The following is an 18,750-nucleotide window of genomic DNA, read 5'->3' on the forward strand; positions in this document are numbered from 1 at the left end:
TCTGAGGGTGTCTGAAGTCCCCGTTAGGCGTGATTCCTGGTGTGTCAGGGCTGTTAATAGCAGACAGAGAAAACTATGTCAGGAGAGATTCAGGTAAACTCCAGTGTCAGGAGCGAGAGGGGCCCTGGGATGCTGAAAGTGGGAGTAGAGAAAAGAGGAGTCTTTTTTTTTTTTTTTGCGGTACGCGGGCCTCTCACTGTTGTGGCCTCTCCCGTTGCGGAGCACAGGCTCCGGATGCGCAGGCTCAGTGGCCATGGCTCGTGGGCCCAGCCGCTCCGCGGCACATGGGATCTTCCCGGACCGGGGCACGAACCCATGTCCCCTGCATCGGCAGGCGGACTCTCAACCACTGCGCCACCAGGAAAGCTGTTCTTCCCTCACTGACATTTTTCCTTAATAATATTGGTTACCCCTGGTAAACACCAACTGTGAAGATTAAGTCCAGGTATGTGTGGTGTGATCCAAGAACAAAGAACAAGATAAACTCAAAGGGCCAATATTGCCGGAACAAAGAGTTACAGGACTCCTATCACTTATGCATCTTTGTGCAGTGTGTGTTTGTGCATAAGTGAGTATCCATACCTCTTTACGGCTATATGTGCACATCTGTGTGAGTGTCTGACAGGATGTGAATGTGTCCGTTGCCAGTGTGTCTGAATGCATGCCAATCTCTGCATCTGCCTGTGGGTAACATGAGTACATGCTTTGGGATATATGGCTGTTGGGGATATATTTACATGTGTGTCTCTGGGTCCAACACGTAGACTGTGTATTCACATCTATGTGTGTGCATGTACAACTTGTGACTATACATAAGTGTATGGATGTTTTTGTGTGTGTATTCTGGTGTGGTATGTAGGCATGCAGGCCATGTTGTGAACATGGGAATTTCTGAGAGCTGCTTGTTCCTGTCTGTGTTTGGATTCCAAGAGACCTGGCCCAGCTCCATTTCCCTAAGTCTTTATTGAATTTGTTACAATATTGCTTCTGTTTTATGTTTTGGCTTTTTAGCCAGTGAGGCATGTGGAATCTTACCTCCTCCACCAGGGATCGAACCCGCACCCCCTGCATTGGAAGGTGAATACTTAACCACTGGACAGCCAGGGAAGTCCCTCCATTTCCCTTCTTAAAAAAAACAAATAGTTCCCTTATTTTTCAGGATATTACCTCCTTCAGTCTTCAAGGGTCATACTAAGTAGAAAAACTTCCATAGGACAGATGTGTCCTGAGAACATTCTGAGGTAGGTCACTCCCATTGGATCAACTTCTTCTCAGAAAATTCTCTTTCCCACAGTATTAGCCCCAGGCTCTTAAGCCTTTTAATAGAGGCATTCAACCAGTGTTTACTGAACCCACTACTTCATGCCAGCTTGTGCTGGGTGATGTTGAGGGCGCAGGGGTGACCAAGACAGCCCTGGGACCTGCCCTCAAGGAGCTCTCACTCCAGAGGGCCAGACAGATCAGTCACCAGACAATGACAGCTCAGAATGAATAGTGCTGGGATGAGAAGGCACAGGCAGAGGGGTCAAGGTCAAGATGGCGGGGCTCACGGCTGGGACACCTGATTCAGCCTTGTAGCTTCTGGGTAAACCACTAGAGGGCTCAGTAGGAATTTTTCCATGGAAGGATAGGGAGAGTTGGGAGGGAGAGTTCCAGGCAGAGCAATCAGCTTGTATAAAGGCCAGAGGCCCGTGGAGCATGGTTGAGAGCTTATTAGAGCACAGAGATCTGGGGCCATGTTCACTGGTGAGTCTGGAGCCATGAGCAGGTGTCCGATCTGGTGCACCATATGCAACTGGGTTGAGGGAGTTTAGACTCTGTCCTGAAGCTACGGAGAGTCACAGAAGGCTTTTAAGCAGGGGAACAAAATGGTCAGATTTGTGTTTCAGAAAGATTCTTCAGATTTTTGGAGATGAGACCATAAGCCGAGAGATGAGGAAGTGACTTCTACAGGTGAGAGAGGACAGGACCATGGGGATGGGGAGAGAGGGTGGGTTGGAGAAAGATATGGAAGGAAGAACTAATTCTTACTTGGTTATATGTTGACTTTGCTGTAGTGAGGGAGGAGGCTAGTGTTGGGGAGAGATGGTAGTGTTGTTTATTGGTTTGGGGACACAGGTCAAGAGCAGGTCTGAGGCAAGAGAAAACGAGGTCAACTTTGGACATGTTGAACCATGGCATAGTCCCTGCTCTTGGGGATTTCTTAGGCTAGTGGGAGAGCAGAACTGGATAAATTAAAGTCCTCAATGATGCCATTAGTTTTAATTAGTAATTATTAGTAATAAATTACTACTTAGGGTTGAGGATTGGGAAGGCCTGGTAGGGGAGATGTCATTTGAACTGAGTCTTGTGGGATGAGTTCACAGGTAAGGGAAGAGAGCAGGGCGGTCCAAGCCAGGTCTTGGATATGTGAGATAGATGGAACAGAACAGGTATATTTCACAGTAACACCTCCCTGCTCCCTGTCCCAACCGTATCAACTAACTCTCTATCCTCTACCCCCTAGCCTGACCCAAAACTCTTAGGAAAAACCTGGCTCATGCCCACAAGTGTGCCTGAAATGTATGACGCTGTCCAAATGAGAATCTTTTATTAAAAATTGAAGTGTAATTTATACACCATAAAATGTTCAGCAGCATTTGGTACATTCACCGTGTTGAGAAACCACCACCTCTAACTAGTTCCAACAAATTTCCAAATGAGAATCTTTTTTTTTTTGGCCACACCGTGCGGCTTGTGGGATCTTAGTTCTCTGACCAGGGACTGAACCCGCACCCTTGGCAGTGAAAGCATGGAGTCCTAACCATTGGACTGCCAGGGAATTCCCCAAATGAGAATCTTAAGTTAGTTTTCTTGTTTTAAATTTAAATACTAGTACTGCAATAGTGATATCATTCACTGAACTTAGCATCTTACTGTGTGAAATTTTTAATGAATGTGATCTTATTAAAGTCCTCATAGCAAGCCTATGGTGTTGGTTTTGTCATCCCCATTTTGCAAATGAGTTAAGTATGGTCCAAAGAGTTGGAAGTGAGTTGCTTTGGGTTTCACAGGCAATAAATGTAGAGGCTGAACATGGCCTCATGTGACTGACTCTAAATTTCATGCTCTTCACCACCACTCTAGACTGCCAAGCTCCACCTTTTCTTAACTTTATGAACCATCAGAAAACTGTCCTTGATAGCCTGTGGTTTTTGAAAAACTTCCTTGTAAGCCTGAAACAAAACATTCCAAAATGTTGAAAATGTATATTTAAAAGGTCTCTTAATAGGGAGGAGACTTGACCTTTTATTGTTTTTGTATTCTTTGAAACATTAACCAAAGACCTGCTCAACCAGTGTTACCATCCAGGCTATTGGCAGTGAAATGGTGAGTGAGCCTGGAGAACAAGGGGTTTGGTCAGGGAGTGAGATGTTTGTGTTTCAGATTTCAGTGATGACAAAGATTAGGGTAGGGCTGGTGGGAGTGTTGGAATGCAGTGAAGTAGAAGTCCAAAGAAGAGAACAAAGTCAAGTTTCCTTTTGTCTGGTTGTTTGGACAGCTCATGCCCATGGCCACTGAAGTAGCTCCTTCTCAGAAGAATGTCAGGTCTTGGAGTAGAGAGAGGGGGGAAAGTTTGCTAGATGACAGGGATGAAGGAGGCAGACTCAAAAAGGAAAGAATTTTTGTTGTTGTTGTTGTTTTGGCGGTACACGGGCCTCTCACTGTTGTGGCCTCTCCCGTTGTGGAGCACAGGCTCCGGATGTGCAGGCCCAGCGGCCATGGCTCACGGGCCTAGCCGCTCCGTGGCATGTGGGATCTTCTTGGACCGGGGCACGAACCCATGTCCCCTGCATTGACAGGCGGACTCTCAACCACTGCACCACCAGGGAAGCCCATCTGTTTTTTTTTTTTTAAGCCACTCAGTTTGTTATGCTTTGATATGGTACCTAAGAAACTACCTGTCTTAGCAAGCTAATACATCCATTAACAGAAAAATGGATAAGCAAAATATAGTATATCCATACAATTGAATTGTATTCAGCCATAAGAAGGAATAAAGTACTGATACATACTGTCACTAGCAGGAACCTTGAAAACATTATGCTAGGCAAAAGAAGCCAGTCACAAAAGACCACATATTGCATGATTCCATTTATAGGAAAGTCAAGAACAGAGAACCTATAGAGATAGAAAGTAGATTAGTTGTTGCTTAGGGTGGGGTGTGGGGTGACAGAGTAGGCAAGTGACACCTAGAAGGTATGAGGTTTATTTTTGAGGTGATGAAAATGTTCCAAAATCGACTACAGTGATGATTGTACCTATCTATGAATGTATCAAAAAACATTTAATTATACACTTTAAGTGGGTGAATTTTATGACATGTGAATTATATCCAAATAAAACCTTTTTAAAAGCCAAAAAAAAGTAAAGAAAATGTCCTCTCTGATTCATATATCCTGATGTGTTCTTCCTACCAGTGAAAGTATAAAGACAATTGATTCACCTAATTTCTGAGAAGAATTTACTCCAAGGAAATAAAGGGGATATTGACTCTCTCAAAACTTTTTCATCTGGTGCCACCCCAAACCTTTGGGCTTCTCTTCTTGCATCATAGCCTTCGACACTATCCTGTCCTTCCATCAGAGACCTGGCTACTCTTGCTGTCACTGTCCAGAGATGTTAGTCTTCTTCAGTTCAGTGTGAGCCCCATGTGGTCACTGAATGAATCTATCCCGGTCACCATTATGGCATAAGTTCCTTCCACAGGACCCCACTTAGAATAGGGATGTGTGTTGAATGACTACAGTGCCTTATAGCTCTTGGAATTACTAGGAAGTTTCTAATTGACTCTCCTCATCAATAAAAGTGAAGGTGAGTACAAGGCATGACCATTTCTTGTCCAACGTGAGACACCCCTAACAGCAATCTTCACTACAGAGGTACCCATTAGGTGACTCTCCATGGTGGTCCTCGTCTCTCACTGCCCAAATCTTCTCCCTCCCTTCTTTCCTTCCATGGGTGTCAGATCTGTATCCTGGTCTGAAGACTTTTCCTGACCCACTCTGCTTTCTTCCTCTTTTGTCTTTCCCACACATTACCCCCCAATAAAATGAGGCACGCCCAGCTCTGTCTAAACCTCTGTTTCCTGAAGGGCTCAATTTACATACTGTCCATCATGGCATTTGTTCTTGATCACATACCCAGTCTCAAAACTCTTCCAATTTTAGAAAATCCCATATTGTGTGACTCTTCATCAGGGGAAAGTCTTTGTCTCCCACTACAGCAGCTGAAGGGGTAACATTAATTCTTCCTCACCACATTCTGACTGTGGCTTGGCTAACTGGATCATCCTGCTGGGAACTTTGACTCTTGCTGGAGGAAGTGACACAAAAACACAGACACAATTAGGAAGTTGTCCACAGTGGCTTCAATGGGTCAAGAGTCCCAAAGCAGTAGTGTTCAGTGCCTGGGGATTGGGTGGGGTGGCAGTGGCGGCAGCAGCCCCTAGCTGGATGGTTCTGGTCATTACCTTGGCTGATGTTCTCCTGGCACAGCTCTTTTTTTTCCTACTCATCTTCTTAGCCTAGCCTTCCAGAATTCCTATTGATTTTGTGAGCTAACCAATCACCTTCCAGTAGCTAGCAGACTTTTCTATGTAAAGTAGCCAAAGACATTTTATGTGGATTAAAAATTGGAACCTTGACTGTTAGGGGACTTGGGAGTCTCTGGGAGGTATCCTGTTGAGAAAGAAGTTATAAAGGATGAGCTGTTATCCCTAGAGTGATACCTGAAACCCCTCTTTCACTCACGCCCTGTGTTCAATACATTAGCAAACCCTGCAATCTCATGCATCATAATAAATCCCAAATCCATCATCTCTCCCCATCTCTACTGGTTCTGCTGTGTCTGAGCCAACATCACTGCTTGTAGTAGCTTCTTAATTGGTCCCTGATTTTGCCCTCCCTCCCTCAGTTTATTCATTGTGTAATAGCTAGAGCGAGCCATTTAGAACATGTCGATACATGTCACCCTATGTTCACCAACCTTCCCAAAGACCTCCATCTCGCTCAGGTCCTCGCCAAGGGCCACGAGGCCCCACACAATCCAGCCCTTTAACCCTTTTTTTTCTTTTTTTTTGCGATACATGGGCCTCTCACTGTTGTGGCCTCTCCCGCTGCGGAGCACAGGCTCCGGACGCGCAGGCTCAGCGGCCATGGCTCACGGGCCCAGCCGCTCCGCGGCATGTGGGATCTTCCCGGACCGGGGCACAAACCCGTGTCCCCTGCATCGGCAGGCGGACTCTCAACCACTGCGCCACCAGGGAAGCCCTTAGCCCTTTAACCCTTTGCCTCATCTCATTCACTCCTACTCTCTCATTTCCTCCATTACTCCAGCCACGTGTCTCCTTGTGGATTCACGCACACACACACAGTCTTCTGCCTTATGACTCTGCTCTTCTTAATTGTTCTGCCACGAGCACCCCCTTCCCAGATATCTGCACAGCTTGCTCCTTACTGCCTTGGGAACCCACCCATGCCACCAACTGAAAACTCCAATTCTGGAATTCTCTAGCCCATTTCCCTACTTTGCTTTTCTAATGCACTATACGAGTTAAAAAGTTTATTATGCTTATTCTTCATTGGCTGCCTTTGGTCTTTATCAGGGAAAAGTCGAAGGAACAACATAAAGGTATGGAGTCTACAACAAGAATTTGGTACAGTCAGAAACCTAGCTGGAGGTGAACAAATGAACTTAAAATCTGCAAGCCTTTGCCAAAGTCTTGGACAGGGCATTGCTTTTCTGCTGGATGTAGAAGATACACAGCTCCCTATTTCTGGGTGAACCTCGCTGACCTGTGTCCCTTGACAGTGTAACAGTGCCTTCTCTTAGGACTGTTGTGAGAATTTAGGAAGATGAAGAGGTTGGGTGCGCGTGGACGCGTGGGCAGGGCTCTGTTCTCGGACGGTTCCTGCCACATCCAACAGGGGGCGCTCAGCGGGCCGTGAGGCAGAGCTCATAGGTCGGAGGGATGTTGCCAAAGCCCGAGACCTTGGGCGTGACATCGATGTCAGCGGGTGGCACCAGCGAGCGTAGGGAGAAGTTCTGAAGGATGGAGGTGAAGTAGAGAAAGATTTCCATGCGGGCCATGGCCTCACCCAGGCAGACGCGCTTTCCTGTGGGCATAGAGGAGGGCGCGAGGGAGGGTCAGAGCCGCACGGGATAATGGGAGCAGGGAGAGTGTTCCGGTCCCACCACCCCTCCGCCTCAGCTGCCTCCTCAGCATCTCTGGGGTCATGATAACACCCACTTTTTAGGGTTATTATAAAGATGCAGTGGGTTTCTATAGTTAGTGCTCTCCTAGGATCTTCCACTTATAGGGGCTCAACATGTGGAAGCTACTCCTTTGATGGCTCAAATTCCAACAGATTCTAGCATGGAATGAATGGTTCTAAAGGATCCACGAATTTGAAGATTCTTTTCATTTCCAGTTCTTAAAGGTTTATGAAGTGCCTACTAGGTGCCAGACACTGGTGAGGGAAGATAAAACGTCACACTTAAATAGCGCTTGCTCTAAAAAAAGGGTTGATATATGTACACATGCAACTGATTCACTTTGCTGTACAGTAGAAACTAACACAACATTGCAAATCAACTATACTCCAATAAAAATGGGGAAAAAATAGTGCTTGCTGTTTGTCAGTCACCCTTCCAATTGTTTGAAGAGATTACTCTCCATTTTACAGACAGGGAGCTGAAGTAACTCATTCATGGCCCCACTGATGGTGTTTGTAAGTGGTGAAGTGGGGTCCTGTTTCCTAACACTTTACTGATACCAGGTTCAACGTGGCTTACACTTAAAATACAATTGTTCTAAGATATTATGAGTTACCAAGCTACTGTTCATTGGGCAGATCTTCCTTGCTGCCTGTTTTGTACTGTCTGCAAACTAAGAATCTTTTAACCTTTTTAAGTGGTTAAAAAAATCAGAGAAAAATAATATATTGTGATGTGAAAATTAAACAAAATTCAAATTTTATTGTCTATATGTCTATAGTTTTCTTTGGCATCCATCACAGACATGCTCTTTTTTTTTTTTTTTCTGGCAGTGCTGTGTGGCTTGTGGGATCTTAGCTCCCCAAGAAGGGATCGAACCCGGGCCCCATGCAGTGGAAGCTCAGAGTCCTAACCACTGGACCACCAGGGAATCCCCCGGACATGCTCATTATTTATGAATGTCTGTGGTTGCTTTTGTAGTACAATGGTGGAGCTGAGTAATGCAGATTGCACAGTTCACACAGAGACCATATGGCCAGCAAGCCTAAAATATTTTCTATTTGGTCCTTCGAAAAAATATGCTGACCCCTGTTTAGTGCTATTACTTTTCTAATTATCAGAGTCAATGTTTCTAATATTCCATCATTCTGGAATTCTGGAATTCTAGGATTGTATGATTCTATGAAATAGCATTCAACTTCCCATTCAAACCTGAATGTCAAATACAGACCAATGGTTGTGGGATATATCTAGCATGTTTCTGCAGGGGTGGTGGTGGTAGGGACTCAGACCATAGACACCTACCAGAAGAAAAAGGCACAAAGGCTTCATTCTTCTTGAAGCGGCCCTGCTCATCCAGGAAGTGCTGGGGATAGAAGGCATCTGGGTAGCGGAAGTAATTGGGGTCTTTGAGGACTGAGCCAAGCAGAGGAAACACGTCGGTGCCCTGGGATGAATATGGGGGCGGTTAGGAGAAATCAGTGTTGGAGTATGAAGTATGGAGTATGGTAGGGAATGCAGAGGATAGAGGGGCACAGTGGAGGGAAGAGTGACAACGAAGGTACAACTCCACCTTAGGCAGAAGGTAGCCTCGGAAATGAGTGTCCCGGTTGACACTATGGGGGACACCCATGGGCACGATATCTGTCAGTCTCTGTATCTCATGGATCACGGCATCTGTGTAGGGCATCTCGGCCCGGTCATCGACACTTGGGATCCGGTGTGGTCCGATCACCTGGTCAATCTCTTCATGGATCTTGGCTGGAAGAGACCAGAAAACATAGCAGACAATGATGCAGGAGGTGTTTCTAGAGTCCAGGGTTGGGTTGTGGGTTTGTATCTTCAGCACCTGTGGACCCTGAGGGAGCAGGCCATGTGCATTTGGACTGTCTCTTTATTCTTAACACCTGACAAGAATAAGAATTGGTGGTGCTGATAAACACTCATCAGACCAGGAGGCAGGAGTGGAGCCTTGCATGTCAGCTGGGACATCTGATCTTTATCTTGAAAACACTGAGGAACCATGGAAGGCTGATGCTCAGGGCAGTGTCCTGCTCCCAGCTGAGCTGCCAGGCACAGATTTTTGACAGGATGGGAAATAGGTAACAAGGACAGGATTGAAGCAAATGACAACAATGATGTGACGACAGTGATTACAAACACTATTGGTGCAGTTACTCCTCTCTGCACTTCCTGGATGAGTGACCTTGGGGCGAATGACTTTACCTTCTGAGCTTCTGTTTCTTCATCTTCAAAATGGACGTGACGGTCTAACAAGCTCATAGAGTTGTAAATTTTACATAAAATCCAGCATGCAAGTAATTAGGATACTGCCTAGCACATAGACGATGTCCATTAAATATTTGATGATTTAGATTGTAAAAGACAACTTGGACAATGAAGGAGGGACTAGATGAGTTTGAGTGAAGATAAGTTAGTCTCTCCTATTATCTGTAACAAGAGAAATTTGTTTGTTTGTTTTGAACTGCATTAGAAGGGAGAGGGGGGACTTCCCTGGTGGCACAGTGGTTAAGAATCCGTCTGCCAATGCAGGGGACACGGGTTCGAGCCCTGGTCTGGGAAGATCCCACATGCCGTGGAGCAACGAAGCCCGTGCACCACGACTACTGAGCCTGCACTCTACAGTCTGCAAGCCACAACTACTGAGCCCACGTGCCACAACTACTGAAGCTCAGGCGCCTAGAGCCTGTGCTCTGCAACAAGAGAAGCCACCACAGTGAGAAGCCTGCACACCACAAGGAAGGGAAACCCCCGCTTGCCGCAGCTAGAGCAAGCCCATGTGCAGCACCGAAGACCCAACACAACCAAAAGTAAATAAATAAATTAGTTAAAAAAACAAAAAAAAAGAAGGGAAAGGGACCAAAACTAGGGATTTTCCTTGGGTGAGTAATGAGTTTCTCATTACTGGAGTTACCCAACCAGACTAGATTGCAATTTACTGGTGATGGATTCTATTTGATTCTGGCACTATAGCTGGCTAAATAGTGGCCATCAAAGTATTACCGCCAGGACTTCCCTGGTGGTCCAGTGGGTAAGACTCCATGCTCCCAATGCAGGGGGCACAGGTTCGATTCCTGGTTGGGGAAGATCCCGCATACCGTGTGGTGTGGCCAAAAAAAAAAAAAAAGATATTACCTCCTAACCCCTGGAACCTATGACTGTTACCTTACATGACCAAGGGCACTTTGCAGATATAATTAAGGATTTTGAGATGGGGAGATTATCCTGAGTAATCCAGGTTGGTCCTACATGCAATCACAAATGTCTATATAAGAAGGAGGCAGAAGGGTCAGAGTCAGAGAAGATGTGACAACGGAAGCAAAGAGAGACTTGAGGGCCCTATGTTGCTGGCTTTGGAGTTGAAGGAAAAATCGTGAGCCCAGGAATGAAAGGAATACAGCTTTAGAAATTGGAAAAAGCAAGGAATCAGATCTACCTTGGTTCGATCCAGTGAAAGCCTATTTAAACTTCTGAACTCCAGAACTGTAAGATAATAGATTTTTGTTGTTTTAAGCTACTAAGTTTCTCATAATTTACTGCATAAACTATTATAGGCACCAAGCAGAAGATTAAATTAAACGGCCTTCCAAGCCAGAGATTCTGAGATTACACATCCTAAGTTTCTAAAGTATGAAGAGTCTAAAGCTGTAGGGTTCGAAGGTTTCAAGATGATGTCTTTTTTCTTGTTGGAAATGAGAGTTACCAGGTAAGCAGCTCAGGTGGATGCTCACCTTCTACCTCAGGATGCTTCATCAGCAGCAGCAACCCATAGCATAGCGTAGAGCTCACAGTCTCAGTGCCAGCAAAAAAGAGGTTGAGAGTGGTGAGGACCAAATTCTTGAAGTTGAATTCCGTGTGGGGATTGTTTTTATCCTGAAAATGACAGGGATAATAAATAGAATCACCCTTCTCTGCCTCTATCTTATTTTCTCCCTGTGTATAAGGTAGGGCTTTGTGAAAACACAAAAGATGGGTGAACCAGGTAAGTATCTGGGAGAGGAAACAGCCAGAGCAAAGGTCCTGAGGCAGAAGTGTGCCTGGCGTGGAACCACAAAGTGTGCCGGGTGAGAAAAAACAAAGAGAAGGCCAGCATAGTTGCCGGTATAGTTGAAGTGTAGTGAACAGTGGGGAGAATGAAGGAGAAAAAAGTAGAGATTGCTTTGTCAGAAAGTTGACAGGACATTGCCTTTGAAAGTTCTAGGACATTAGGGTAACATAATTTAAAACTGCCTAGTACAGAGGTTCTACAATAAAAATATATAAATTTCTAAAATTCTAAGTATCCATGATATAGAAGTATTAAGCTTCTAAATTGCTACATATCCAAGACTTTAAGCTTTAAACTCCAAAGTTTAGACTTTAAATGTTTAAGCTCCGCCAATTCTAAGACTCTAAAGACTCATTCTACTTTTCTATATTTGTAAGTCTCTGGCATATAGGATTAGAAAGGTGTAAGATTTTAAGTTTTCACGTTCTTAGAATTTTTAGATTCAAAGTTTAAGAGTTTATGCCTTTACAGTTTCTATATCTCATCTATAAATAAAAGTAAACCATGTGAAACAATACTTGCTCTTTTGTCGTCAATATGTTTACTGATGAGTTTAAAGTTGTAGGCGGTAGGGATTGGGGAGATGAGAGGAAAGGACTGGGGGAGGAGGAAGAGGTACCTGGTGCATCTTGATGAGGAAGCAGTCAATGAAGTCTCGAGGGTTTTAGGGGTCAAGGGATGCTTCATTGATCTTGACCCTGGAGGCAATGAAGTCCTTGAGCTCCTCTACCAAGTAGTAGATGCAATTGTGTCTTCCTGGCAAATATTGCATGATTCCAGAATACATGTCATATAACTGTGGGGAATAAGCAAAGGAGATTTGTCAACAATGGGCACCAGAGGCCAGCATGGGCTGAGTCTGGAGTCAAATAGTTGGGCTCAACATCCAGCATTGGGTCTGAGAATTGCCTGCATGAGGCTCTTTGCTTCTTGGAGACCCAGGACATTTTGATATTTGCCTCCCAGGATTGTGGGAGGATTAAGTGAGGTAGAGGCAGGGGCTTAGTTAACTGAGGTTGGGGTGGACAGAGTGGTGGCTGGTGGGCACCTGGGCCCAGGGTGTGCTCATCTCGATGAAACTCTCGTTGATCATCTGCAGCAGCTTCAGGAACTGCTTGTCCTCATATTCAAAGCGGCTTCCAAAGACGACAGAACTGATGATATTGGAGACAGTGCGGCTCAGGAAGAAAGTAAGTTCGATGGGGGCCCCTGGGTGATGGAAGTTGGAGGCCATGAGTAGGAACATGGGATGTGAAATCATTCAGTTGCAGATATGAGTCCTGACTCAACTGCTTAACAGCATTTTTTAGTTACTTCATTTTTGTGTTTTGAGTCTAGATTTCCCAATCTGCAAGTTTGTTTAGTAGCCCCTTCATGGGTTCATGAGAATTCAATATAATTATTCATGTGAAATACTTAGCACAGTGCCTGACAAGTAGTAAACACAAGAAATGCTGGTGGAGGGACTTCCCTGGTGGCACAGTGGTTAAGAATCCATCTGCCAATGCAGGGGGCATGGGTTCGAGCCCTGGTCTAGGAAGATCCCACATGCCACGGAGCAACTAAGCCCATGCGCCACAACTACTGAAGCCTGTGCGCCACAGCTACTGAAGACTGTGTGCCTAAGAGCCCGTGCTCCGCAACAAGAGAAACAACTGCAATGAGAAGCCTCAGCTCGCCGCAACTTAGAGAAAGCCCGCGCGCAGCAATGAAGACCCAATGCAGCCAAAAATAAATAAAATAAATATATAAATTTATTTTTAAAAACTTGAAAAAAATGCTGGTGGAGCTTAATCATTATTTTTTGTTATTAGTATTTAATTGTTTGTGCTGGAGAGTCACACATTTGGGAAAGAAGTGGTGGTAAAGGACACATTAAAAAAAAAAAGAATGGCTGGATCTGTCTACCTCTACCAATGATTCTATCTGAGGTATTAGGAAAATTCTTCCCTTGGCCTCAGCTGCATCATCTATAAAATAGGATGCCGGTCAGGTCAGTGGGTTTGGGGACAATTTCTCTAAAACAATGCATATATTCACAAAAATGCAGTTTTGCAAATAATTTCTAGGGGTACGTGAACTTTCAAAGTCTTTATGCAGATAATTTAGCATCCATGGAGTTCTAAAAATTGTTTCACGACAATGTGAATATATGTAACACTACTGAACTGTACACTTAGAAATAGTTAGGCTGGCAAAATTTTACATTACATGGTTTTTACCAAAATTATGTATTTTTGTATGTGTATGTGTGAATATATACCTAGATAGATAGATGATAGATAGATAGATAGATAGATAGATGTAATAAAATTTAATCCTGTCACCAGGAAAGGGCACAAACTCACATATCGCCACAGTCTGCCTGTGATATCAGGAGCTCAAAAACTCCTGGAGATCCACTGATTCAAGTCTCTGGACAAGTGATCCCTAAGGGTCTTTCATGTGAACTTTTTTTTTTTTTTTTTGCAGTACGCGGGCCTCTCACTGTTGTGGCCTCTCCCGTTGCGGAGCACAGGCTCCGGACGCACAGGCTCAGTGGCCATGGCTCACGGGCCCAGCCACTCCGCGGCATGTGGGATCTTCCCGGACCGGGGCACGAACCCGTGTACCCTGCATCGGCAGGCAGACACTCAACCACTGCGCTACCACGGAAGCCCTCATGTGAACTTTTAACATGGACTCTGGCTGGAAATCTCAGTAAATCCTCCATCTTTTTCATCCTCTCTCATTCCAAAGCTTTCTCCCACCAAGGCCCACCTTGTCATGACTGAGCTCTCTATAACCACCCAGTCCCCTTGTAGCCCTCCCCCTTGTGGCCCCCATACCCTTGGTCTTGCGCAATTCCTCTAGTAGGAAGCTGGCCTCCTCCTGGATGCGCTCCTCAATGCTCCTCTTCCCCATCCCGAAGTCCCGAAGAATGGTCAGGGAGAAGCGTCGGAGGATCCTCCATCGTTCTCCATTGGCTAGAGCTACACCTGCCAGAATCTAAGTGTCAGGCTCCTGCTTCCACTCCTTTTTTTTTTTTTTTTGCGGTACGAGGGCCTCTCACTGTTGTGGCCTCTCCCGTTGCGGAGCACAGGCTCCGGATGCGCAGGCTCAGCGGCCATGGCTCACGGACCCAACCGCTCCGCGGCACGTGGGATCCTCCCAGACCGGGGCACTAACCCGTGTCCCCTGCATCGGCAGGCGGACTCTCAACCACTGCGCCACCAGGGAAGCCCCTCCACTCCTTTGTGTGCCCAACTCTGTGCTGGACTGGGAGGGTGCCAGAATATGACAGCTGTAAACTCTGCTCTCGGGGATGCCTCTTCCAACCTCCCAGGCTTAATAGGGAGACTAAAGTTCCCTCCCTACTGGACCTCAAAAACAGTCCAGAACTGAGGTGAAGGAAATCAGGCTAGTAGTGATTGGGGGAGATCAAGGAGAGTTTCGTACAAGATAGAGACCTGAAACTGGGTAGATGCATAGGATGGATGGATGCATAGGAATATGGAGGGAGATATAGATAGAATGCCATATAGAGTACACCAGAATGGGGAGACTACTTCTATTTTCTATGTTCTACTTGGATTCTCTAGACATAAACACATAAGTGTACACAGAAGATCACACCTGTACATCAATATACCTACGCAAAAGGAGTTACCACGCAGTAAGCAGTATTTAGAAGTTTCCAGACGTGCATGGATTGGTGAATTAGTATTTGGAAATTTAATGAAATGATTTTGATAGATTAATGAATGGGAGGAAGAGTTTATGGCTGCAATGACTGATGAATGGATGGATGAAAGACTTAGTGGATGGGTGAAGGGTTAATGGATGGGTGGTTTCAGATGTATGGATAAATGGCTGGAAGGATGTATGGATGATTGAAAGATTAATAGGTGGATGAACAATGGAAGGATAAATGAACGGATGGATGGAATGATGGATAGATGGGTAAATGGAAAGTTAATTGATAAATGTATAGATCAATTGGATGGAAAGATATTTGTATAAAAAGTCTAATGAATGGATGGATTGTTTTGGCGGATGTATGGACCAATGGAAAAATGGATGGGTGGAAGGAAAAGTATAGGGATAGACTGATGGATGGAAGTATCAAAAGAATGTTGTGAGGCTGCTTGGAATTGAAGGATGTGGGCAATTAGAGATGGATGTATAGGTAACCTTAGAAAGGTATCTATCTAAAGGGTGGATGCACAGACTTATGGGTTGGGTGTGTATATACATAGAGGAAAATAAGAAGTAAGTTTGGCTATGAGGGCTTGAGTGAGTACACAAACAGTGTCACTAATCCATTAAAAATAAGAACACAAGTAACACAGAAGATATTCTAGAGTCACATGGTTTGGGTTCAAAATAAAATGGTTCTGCCACTTACTGTTATTATCTAACCTCTCTCACCCTCGACTTCCTCATTTGCAAAATTAGTAAGACTTTAATAGCTCCCTCAGAGGAGTCACTGCAATAATTCATTTAGAATACTTATCAAAGAACCTGGGACATAGAAGTACATTACACTTTGTGATTACATTTTGTTTTTATTTTTTTTGTTGTTGTTACCTACCATGACCTTGGAAGTTTCGCTCTATTAAAGCCAATTCTCCACGGCCGCTGAACTCATCTGCTCGGTCTACCAGGGCTTCCTTCACTGCTTCATGTCCACATAAAACAACTACCGGCCGGGGACCCATGTACACAGTGAAGACTGGACCATATTTCTCCCTGAGCTGAGAGTGAAGGAAGACATAAGAGGAGGGAGCTGATTGGAGTACCAAGTAACAACCAACAAGAATTTTAGGAGATGGAGATTTCAAGGAGATAGAAATGTGGGATTAACAGATAAAGGTGAGCTCTGGGCTTGGAAAGACTACTGAGGAAAAGTCTCAGAAGCCTTGGCTTCTATCATCCTGGGAAAGATCCTCCAACCCTGCCACAAGGCTTGGTTTCTGCATCTATAAAATGATGGACCTGGATGAGATGGAACTCCAAGATCCATGCTTCTGTCTCTGAAGTGCTAAATTTCTAGAATCCTAAGATTTCGTGACACTGAGTCTCAAAGTTCAAAGACCAACAGAGTGCAAGGGTTCTTGTGTTTAAGGATAGAAGGTAAGGTTATTCCAAAGTCCTGAGGTTGTGAGAGTCTTAAGGTTTAACATGCTAGGAGTCTGTGTTTCCAAGAGTTTCAGATTCTGGAATTCCAGACATTTAAGGTTATGTTTCCAAGAGCCTGTGTTTTAGAAGTCAGAAATGTCTACATTATCGGTCTATAGAATTAATTGCTTCCAGCTCTAGGAGAGGAGTAGACAGACTCACCTTCATGAAAGACTGAAAAGTGGCATCAGTACGGACTTGCAACAGGTTCCCCAGGAAAGGTATCGGTGTGGGACCAGGGGGCAGCTTTCCCCCTTTGCTGGTCCATTTCCAGGCGATGAGGATGAGCAGACAAGACAAGCAGAGTGCCAGAAAGATGGAGAAGGCGCCTCTCAGCTCCATGGTGCCAGGTCGAGGGGTTGTGTCCAGAGTACCAGATCCTGCCTAAATACATTCTGGCAAATCAGCTGTGCAGAAATCTGAACACCCTGGGATTCAAGTTTTCTGGGTGTGGATGCCATCAAGGAAGAGATTGCTTTATCTGGGGTGGGGGTGGGGGCGGCGGCGGTGATTATATAACCTATAATCTCCCGACTGAATAAAGATAGATTGAATTCATCTGGGAAAATCCACTGGGGCCATTCCCCTTTCTTCATATTTCCAGTTCCTCAGTTCTCCCTCAGCTCAGTTTCTAGTTCAACTTGTCTTGGTAGGACGTGGGAAACAGGTGAACATCATTTTTAGGCTATTTCATTAAGGGTTGTACAATCTGAGTTCAAATTTAAGTTCCATCTTTTCTTCATTGGGTGAGTCACCTAACCCTCTTGGACCCAGCTTCCCTGTCTGTCAAATAGGGTAACCATACTGTTTTAGAAAGTCTTGATAGAGAACAGAGATGGCTCCTCTCTCTTTGCTAGACCCTAGTTAACCGGTTAAAAAATAAAAAGAGAGAGAGTAAGATGAAGATTTAGAATAGCAAAAGCAATAACTTTATTGAAAGGGTTTAATTCAACAAGTTCTACTGTTTTTACTAAAGATATATTAAATAGTAACAATCAAAGGTTACCTGTGTTGGTTTATCAGAACTTTGCTGGTGTGTGTGTGCACATATTCATTTTCAAAGTCTAAGATGTAGGGACCACTTCTGAGTCCCAATCTCTAGAGGGGAAGATCACCTCTAGAGACATGACCTAGTGATTGCTCTCTGTAATAATCTAAATAATGGTTTTCAATTCTTTTTGTACCAAATATTTGTAAATCTTCTTTACTGACCTGAAACAAAATTCCTGGGTATTATATTCTACCTATACATATTATTAAACACAATCCAAAAGCCCTTCTCATGTGTCTTGATTCTCTGGCGTGGAAATTGAATCTGTTAGGAAGCCTGCACGTTTGGAATAAGGTTTGGCTGTTTATGCTGAGGTGTCCTGTGTCCAGAAGTGGTAGGAATTCTGGGAAAACTGAGCGACTCACAAAGCACCACCTTCTCGATCTTGGATATGCTGCTAGAATGTCTCTCATGGGGTACGAGTCAGCTCTAGCCTGCCTCCTTAGACTCTCCCATCTTCTGCCTCTCCCTTCCATTCTGACCCCCTCCCAACACACACACTTACACTCCTTCAGGATTAGACTCTTAATTATTATCTGTGATGGTGGTGGTTGTGAGTCTTGTCCTCCAATTTAGACAGGCTGGAGAAAGAAAGTATTCTCAGAACAGCCCCTCTCACCATCCCACTCTGTTGTCTTCTTTTCTGGCTTCAGTAGAAGGGAGGATAGCTAGAATTGAAATTTTTTCCAGGGAGGTAAGAAAAGTGGGTCTGGGAGGTCTTTGTGCATAGTCTAAGAAGACTCATTTAGACTTTGTGCAAAGTCTAAGAAGAGGTGTTTTGTGGGATGGTTCCAAGACTGAACTAAACAGCCTCCCCAAGCTGGCATTTTTCTAAGATTCTGTCGTTCTCCAAATCTGTTGTTCTAATGTTTGAGGGTTCCAGAATTCTATAATTTTAAGTTTTCAATGCTCTATGGATTCTTCCATTTGGCAGTGGGGGATCAGCTTTAGGAAAGTGAGGAGCTGTGGGGAGAGGGGCAGGATGACCTTTCACCTCCGCCTAGATGTTTTCAGTAGGTGCAGGAAGGTACAGCCAGTGCATAACTGTTGTTCTCAGTTCCAAAAAACAAAACAAAAAACCCCCCCAAAACTTGCAGAATCTTAGGAACCAAATTTTAGAGGCTGAGTTTGGCACAGGGGTCATTCTTCTGTTGGAAAGTGAAAAGGATAATGAATGGGGCTTCTGAATTTCTTCCTTTCTGCTATGAAAAAT

General features: G+C 44.7%; 1 protein-coding gene across 1 annotated transcript; it reads right to left on the minus strand.

Annotated features, from left to right (window-relative positions):
* Nucleotides 1-6,975: 6,975 nt before the first annotated feature.
* On the minus strand, nt 6,976-16,828 carry LOC308605353 (cytochrome P450 2G1-like; the record flags this gene model as incomplete). Its single annotated transcript, XM_081215275.1, is given in 10 exon segments — nt 6,976-7,157; nt 8,563-8,704; nt 8,831-9,018; nt 11,010-11,151; nt 11,946-11,990; nt 11,994-12,122; nt 12,375-12,535; nt 14,155-14,304; nt 15,900-16,062; nt 16,649-16,828. Coding segments are annotated over 10 exon segments (1,482 nt in total).
* Nucleotides 16,829-18,750: the final 1,922 nt, after the last annotated feature.

This window comes from Mesoplodon bidens (assembly GCF_964165515.1).
Source record: "Mesoplodon bidens genome assembly, chromosome: 18".
Lineage (NCBI taxonomy): Eukaryota > Metazoa > Chordata > Mammalia > Artiodactyla > Ziphiidae > Mesoplodon > Mesoplodon bidens.